At 43.1% G+C, this 7,633-nt stretch overlaps 1 protein-coding gene across 1 annotated transcript; it reads right to left on the bottom strand.

The window, feature by feature from the left end:
• Nucleotides 1-5,812: 5,812 nt before the first annotated feature.
• Nucleotides 5,813-6,789, bottom strand: LOC118746551 (tctex1 domain-containing protein 2). The gene is made up of 2 exons (XM_036480398.1): nt 6,316-6,789; nt 5,813-6,267 (listed from the first exon to the last, which is right to left on the bottom strand). The coding sequence occupies exons 1-2, from the start codon at nt 6,521-6,523 to the stop codon at nt 6,008-6,010; spliced, it is 468 nt and encodes a 155-aa protein (XP_036336291.1). The 5' UTR covers nt 6,524-6,789; the 3' UTR covers nt 5,813-6,007.
• Between the last annotated feature and the right edge of the window lie 844 nt (nt 6,790-7,633).

The raw sequence follows: 7,633 nt of genomic DNA, 5'->3' as shown, positions 1-7,633 counted from the left end.
AAACTAAAAACGAAAAACGCTGATAAAGTTATAGATTCCTCAAATTATGAAACCGCCCATGAGAATGAACAATTCTTTTGCGCTGTTTAAACAACGATCTCGCCATTATGCTAGATTCTAATTGTTTCTTAAAAATTCTTGACATCCGCAATCGCATCCGCATCCGCGGATGTTAGCTGTTAGATATTAGCTTCCTCATTCGCATCCGCGGATGTCTGAAATTCCACATTCGCAACATCCCTAGTACATACATATTTTTATGTATATGAATTTGTTAAGGTTTTTGTTTTATATACTCGTTTATTTGTATTTTATTTATACGAAAACTCTGTGAATGACGAAAAGGAAGATTACCGTTACTGCAAATGTATGCTGTCGACCAAGGCGCATCAATTACAGGTGATAGCGATAGAAGCTATGCTTCTTCTTATGAGCACGCTTGTGTCAAATTATCGTCTGTGTTGCTTTATTTACATATCCGCGTATATATACACATAAACGTATATATATATACCCTGCAAACAAACGCTCCCGAAATCTTTTAGAGTGTCGGAAATTTGTTACGATTCTTTTAGAAATCTGTAAAGAAAAACATATGAAGCGGTTGGCAAGAACTAGTAAAGAAATTTCTGTACGATTTCTTAAAGAAAATTGTTAAAAAAAATTGTGAAACCTTTCAGAATTCTATGAAATCCTGGTATGCAGGGTATACATATACACTCGAATATGAATAGATAAAGAAGATGTTGATGACACAAGGAGTTCATACCAACGGTAAATGTTGTTTTTGTACGATTGCTACAACCTGTAGTTGTTGAATCATGCTGTCGACTGAAAAAGAATGTATAATCTGCCTTATCTTGACTTTCGCGAGTTGCGAGTTTCAAAAACTAACAATTAGCTGTGCGCGCTACCATTCCGCAAGGCCCAAGCCCAACAAAAAAGTTGTTTTCTAATAGCGGTCGCACCTCGGCAGGCAATAGCAAAATCTGCGAGTATATTTCTGCCATGGAAAACAATTTCCCATAAAAATGCAATCGCCATTCGGAGTCGGCGTAAAACTGTAGGTCCCTCCCCATTGTGTGACAACATCAATGCGCGCGCCACGAATCGGAGTAGAAGCTCGGCCAAACACTAACATATTGAGTGCAGATCGAAAAAGTATGTTTGGCGTGTGTGCCTAGCTTATATTCAATTTCTACCTTTACTTAGTACTAAATCCCCTTTTTGCTAAAAAGCTAAAAAAAAATGTATGAACTAAGGCTGTGTGCGAGTTGACCTAAATTTAAGCACCTAAACATTAAATTTCCACCGCTGCTACAATTTAGGAAAACAACTGCTAAACTGTGCGAGTTCGTTTGTCAACCTGGCCCGTTCAGCTAAAAAAAAAAGAAAAAGTGCGAATGGCCCACCTTCTTCCATTTATTCTAACAGTATAAACTTTGTATACACACATTATTTCGCAGACATTAGCGAAAGTGCATGTGGATGTAATTGGAACAGGTGGGGGACCACGGACGGCAGACGTCTCTGATTTCGACCAACAGGCGCTTGAAACTTTTGGGGCGGCGACAGTTCTTCTGCCTTTCAAATTAGTTGATTTTTATATTTTTTCACAAATTTATTAAATCGTCGCATTTTTTATATCAACACAAACATATGTTTTTGCCTTGTCATCTGCCCAAAAGGTCATGACAGTAAGGCCCAATTTCAGATGGCCTATTTAAGTAGAGATTGTTGATTAACTTCCACTATTCATTTTCAGATCATACATTTAATCTGCACTTAAATAGCCAATATCGGCTATTTAAATATGAGATATGCAACCCTGTGTTTGTACCAAACAACCAAGATTGATTGGTAGGTTGTTTAAGCAATCCCACCAAAAAACAATCAGCTGTTCAGCGTAAAATGTAAACAAACAAGCAAATGCAACAACAATTTCAAGGAACAGGCAGCAGTGCTGCCAATTGTTTAGCATATTTAAACGAAGTTGATCTGAAACCCAGCGAAAGTTAAATGGCATTTAAACAACAATCCACAATTAGACTTAAGTGCCATTTAAATATTCATTTGAAATTGGCCATAAAAATATCAATTGGCATGATTCGAGCTTTTGAATTTTGCTGCGAATACCAAAAAGCTGCAATTGTCATTTTTATATCAATTGTCATCGAGGTGAGTTTTGTCAGTGTGGCGGAATAGGGCTGTAAAAACGTATTTGAGCAAAAGATAGGCCACGCTCCTGATGTTCACACTCGCTACAATTATAACGTGTTGTATCTTCTTATAGATTTACGTTCTTTGAGTCGACCAAGGACTGTTGTTTCGGCGATCTAACCCCGTTTTGGTCGGCGAAGTATCTGAGAAGTTGGTCGTCCATAGGGCTACATTCGCTACGTATACTTCTGATCAGGGCTGCGTCGAGTCAAACCCAGGGCAAGAAACCTACATCTGCTGTGTATGCCAGAGAAGACTACACCGCAACTCCACCTCAGTCAAGCGCAATACTTGCCAGGGGTGGAGCCACCTCAGAGTCTGCTCAGGACTACGGACGCACCACCATCTTTTGTGGCCCCCTGCTGCTCAAACAGAGCAGCCTCCACTGCTAACCCCAGTCCACCTGAGCAGCTCAATACAGACACTACAACACAACAGCACAAAAGACCACACCACAACCGCGACAGACCACATAACATACACAACCGCACCACCACCCACACGCCGCCGCCAACAACTCCTATTACCTCCTATAATCTGCACGGTATGTCAGACCTGGATATTCCGTAATGTGACATCAGTCAAGTGCAACACCTGCGCTGGTGCCACTTTAGGGCATGTTCAGGTCTGCGCACCACGCGAGATTGGACGAGGAACTTCGAGGGCCCGTGTTGCCCGGTCTCAAACCACAACTGCAACGCCACCCACTACCACCACAGGGTGGCAACCTCCACAGCAGCGCACTCAACCAATGGCGGCATAACTATACGTCTCCCGAACCATATGAAGCTCCTTCAATTCAACTGTAACCTACTTCAGAGTAAGATCGTGGAAATCGTGGATGGATCGTGGCTTAGCGTTCATCACGCACCACACCGTGCAGGATCGTCTTATTGAAGCAGACATCGACAGCAGGGATACTACCCTAGAATGTCAGGGCATTGCTATCCGGTCAGGCGATGTTGAGCTCGAAATATTAAATGTATATATATCCCCTGTCACTTGCTGCCCGACAGGATATCACCCTGACATAGGTGATAAACGCATGGTAGTAGGTGACTTCAATGCGCACCAAGCCAGCCAACCAATCGTAGGGGAACAGACTTGGCTGAGCAGATAGACGATTCGACATTCTGCACAATGAACGACGACGCACTCACCAGGATTATGGGCAGCTGCTGCAGCTCACCAGACATAAAACTAGTCAGCGTTGGTCTAATAAAAAGCATATCATGGCGACCTATGCTGACTTTGGCATCAGACCATCTGCCCATAGTCATCTCGATCGATAAACTCAACTCAACTCAACTTTTTTAAAGCTGATTGGAAGGCTTTGCGAAATTTACTAAGGGCACCTTCGCTGCGCTCCCCACACCAACCGACGTCCACCTTAGTGAACGTAAGTTCCGCAGGGTTGTCACTGCTACTGCAGCTCGTTTCGTACCGGCAGGATGCATAACGGCCCACGTCAAATTTCCCTGCTGAAGCGGCTGTTCTACCCGATGAGCATGACAGCCTTCGTCAAGCCGATCCCGGAAATCCCCGTATTAGGGATCTCAATGCGGAGATTCGGCAACTAGTGAACGTACATAAGCGGAAGAAGTGGGAAGAGCATCTGAAGACCTGTATCTTTAAGCTTTGGTCAACCGTGAGGTCACTGTTCAATCCGACGAAGCACGGCGACATGGCCGAAATTTTTTTCGGCGACCAGGCGAAAGCCTCCAAAGCCATATATCCCGACGGAATATGCATGCTGATGCTGAAAAATTTGGGTCCTGCGGGAGTAGTGTACTCATCATCCCAGACATCTGGAAGGTGGGGAGAGTGGTACCACTGCTGATACCGGGGAAACCAGCCAACAAAGGAGATTCGCATCGACCGATAAGACTCCTTTCCCCGGTAGCCAATACACTAGAGGCCTTGCTGCTCCCGTATTTTACAAACCACCTGACTCCAGCGAAGCATCAGCATGGTTTCCGTCGAGTGCACAGTACAACAACAGCACTTAACGCCATAAACACTCAGATAACATGTGACCTTAACCGCAACCGTCCCTGGGAGAGAACTGTCCTAGTAGCGCTGGCGTTTGACACCGTCAGCCACTCCACGCTACTAGAAGATATAGACACTTCCCCTCTCCCACACAGGCTCAAACGGTGGTCGGCGAATTATCTGAGGGGTCGACACTCGTCGGTAATGTTTAGAGACAAATCGAGCAAACTTAGAAAAATAAAACAGGGAGTTCAACAGGGTGATGTCCTTTCTCCACTACTGTTTAACTTTTACATTTCAAAGCTCCCTCAACTACGACAGGGAGTCTCGATTGTCTCCTACGCCGACGATTGCTGCATTATGACGACTGGGAATGGAATTGATGACTTGTGTTCGAAACGGGTATCTCTCCGAGCGAAGGAGGTCAGGCTACCGCTGGGAATTCATGTCGATGATACACTTATTCCGACGGTGAATAACCCCGAAATACTCGGAGTAACCTTCGACAGTCTGCTCTCCTTCTCTGCGCACGCAACCGCTATTGTCAACAAAGTACAGAGCCGCAACAAGGTCTTCAAGTCGCTATCCGACAGTACTTGGGGCAAAGATAAAGAAACGTTGCTGGCAACATACAAGGCAATAGGCCGGACGGTTCTAAATTACGCAGCACCAATGTGGCCGCCGGGGACTAGTAGGACGCAGTGGATGAAGCTGCAGATAACTCAGAACACCGCACTACGGACGACTGGATGCCTTCTGATGTCGCCATGCTATGCAAGCAGAGGAGCCCCCACCCAGGCACGTCAGGAGACATCTCTAGAACTGACGGACGAAGTCCAGAGGTTCATTAAACAACCGCCGGACCCGTCAGCATACCGACAGGCCCTTAACAGCATTCACAGGAAGTAAGTCTCGAGTTATGTAGACTCCAGACCTGTGAATGCTGTTCTAGGCGCACAACCACCGGACATAGACGCGACGGAGCTTCATCTGCCTCGGGAGACAAGAACCACAATAGCCCAACTTCGCTCTGGCTACTGCAGCAGGTTAAACCCATACCTGAACAGACTAAACGCGGATGTGCCGAATGAGTTGTCCGGCATGCGGAGACACCTCATGACTCTCTTCGTATGCCCGGAAAACCCAACAACCCTAACTTCTTTGTCCCTGTGGACCGACCCCATAGAGGCTGCACGCTTCTTAGGGCTGCCGTTAGTGGAACTTGACTACTCAGATATTAACCGATCTTGGCGGGGTTGTTGTAGCCTCTACAACAACAACATCAACTGCAGAACTAGTTCACTAAATTCTCGGCTAAAACTTGGCGTGCAATCAACCGACAGCCTGGGACTGTAATGTGGATCGCGTTCAGTTCATATGGTTCACGCGTGTTTTATTTAGACAGGCTGCACGCCGCACACGACAAGCCCTTTGTGTTTACAGCTTAAGGTGAGCGATCTACAGCTGAACGGTTCACCGGTGCTGGCATGAACTCCTTCCAGTAACGCTGCAGGTTGCGAATAGAAGATTGACGCAACAAAACATCTACAATTTTCCTAAAATATTTGCGTATGAGCCGTAGTCGGCTAAACATGATAAATTGTAAACATACATCATCATTTTATTTCCACTCAAGGTTTAATTGATTAATTTATATTAACAAAAAACTACAAACATTTGCAGCACTATAATCGCTTATACCAAATTCAGGACGCGTTAACTGGTCAAGTTTTAATTTACTCACTTACTTGTTGTTCTTAATGTCGGTAAGTTATAAGTCGACTTGACCAATCGGCTAGTATAAATACACCCCAAAAACTGTGCAAACGCAAAAAATGCTAGAATTGGTGAATACATCGGATGCATGCGAATCCGCTTCGGCATCCCAACAGCATTTTGCTATGTAGCGGCAACCTGCACCCAACTGTTGCCCCAAAGTTACCTGTACAACGTGCTTAAACCGTGGCATTTGAATTCTTTCCTTAACAGCCAAGCTCACTTCATCTGAAATCTCTCGAGTCCATTTACGTGCTTCTTCTGCGTTGTAGACCTTCCCTAAAAATCATTTGGTCAACAACAATTTACCAAAACTACTTAAATTACCTTGTAGTTTGTCGTAAATAATTACTTGAATAATATTTTTAATTTGCGATGCTGGAAACAACTCCCTTAATGAGGGTTTCATCCGGTATGAAGTTACTGGCAAATTTGGTGCAGACACTTCTACTACATCCTCTGGCGATAGCAAGTCGGCGACATCATCGAAATCAGTCTCTTGTTTATTCCCATCGGCATTGGCTAAGGCATCCATTTTTCCTTTATTTTACGTACGCTCTTATTAAATAAGTGGTCTATTTTGACAAAATGTCTGAAGCTTGATTTTTGTATATTCTTGCCTAGCAACAGCCTTTTTAAATAAAGTCAAAACAAGTCGCATATATGCATATATAGTTTAAAATCTTTATTAAAAAACCTTTGTCAGTCTACATATAGTATCATATTTAAATTGTCACAGCAAAGAAACAAAACAAATCTGAACCTTCCCAATAAACACCAAAAAAATATTTCTCCAGCTCAGTATATCCAGTAAAAAAACTGTGGTGAAGTCCTTTATGGGGATAAAGTTTCCAGAGGTGAAATTTTAGGTGCACACAATTTCTTACACTCATGGTTGCTTTTCAGCACTGATGAAAGAAACTTAAGAAATATTTGAAAAAAAAAGTTCATATAGTACATTAATTTTGAAAGAAATACCATATAATGTATGTACTCTGGTTAATAATATCAAAAAATGTTTTAGAACCACCGTTTAATGTTATATTTGATACAAATTAATATTGCTGCCCCGAACGGCCTGCGCCTTGCCACTGAATAATAGATTTACTGAAAATTACATCCCTGGTCCTTGTTCTTTCTGTATCGCATCGTGGTGAATTCACATTTCTCAGAAATTTGACAACAAAACAAAACAAAGCGAGCATTTTATTTGCTAATTTTTGCGATTTCTATTGTTTAATGTAAATTTGTCTTTTTAGGATATGTCGAGCCAACAAAGAAGGCGCAGTTGGAAAATTTAGTAATTAGTAATGAAGTAGCAGGCATATTTGGAAAATTATGCCGATAAACAGGATGGAATTTGGGAAAGTAAGTGCATGGTTGCAGCATATCTATGTATAAAAAGTATTTAATTAAATTGTTTATAGAAATGTTATAAATCGAGTGGCTCATTTACGATGTGCTCCAAACATTTGGCGAACTTTTTTTCGCCTTTTCAACGTGCTAAGTAACAAGTTAAGATGACTGCCATCATGGGCCGGTAAGAAACCGCAAGCAAAGGGCAGACCACCTTCCAGGAAGCTGCCTCCTGTCCCCGAGCCGAAGCTGCAGTTCAGCAAGAGCAGGTCAGGAAATTGCTACCCTG

The sequence above is a fragment of the Rhagoletis pomonella genome, unplaced genomic scaffold (assembly GCF_013731165.1).
Source record: "Rhagoletis pomonella isolate Grant_MI unplaced genomic scaffold, Rhpom_1.0 Rhpom_scaffold_00001, whole genome shotgun sequence".
NCBI classification, from domain to species: Eukaryota; Metazoa; Arthropoda; class Insecta; order Diptera; family Tephritidae; genus Rhagoletis; species Rhagoletis pomonella.
This window is presented reverse-complemented; position numbering and strand designations above follow the sequence as displayed.

Excerpts from the sequence above, each read along its gene's own strand:
- LOC118746551 (XM_036480398.1), bottom strand. The coding sequence starts at position 6,523 with ATGGATGCCTTAGCCAATGCCGATGGGAATAAACAAGAGACTGATTTC. Across the intron at positions 6,268-6,315 it reads TATTTACGACAAACTACAAG|GGAAGGTCTACAACGCAGAA; the intron begins GTAATTTAAGTA and ends AATGATTTTTAG.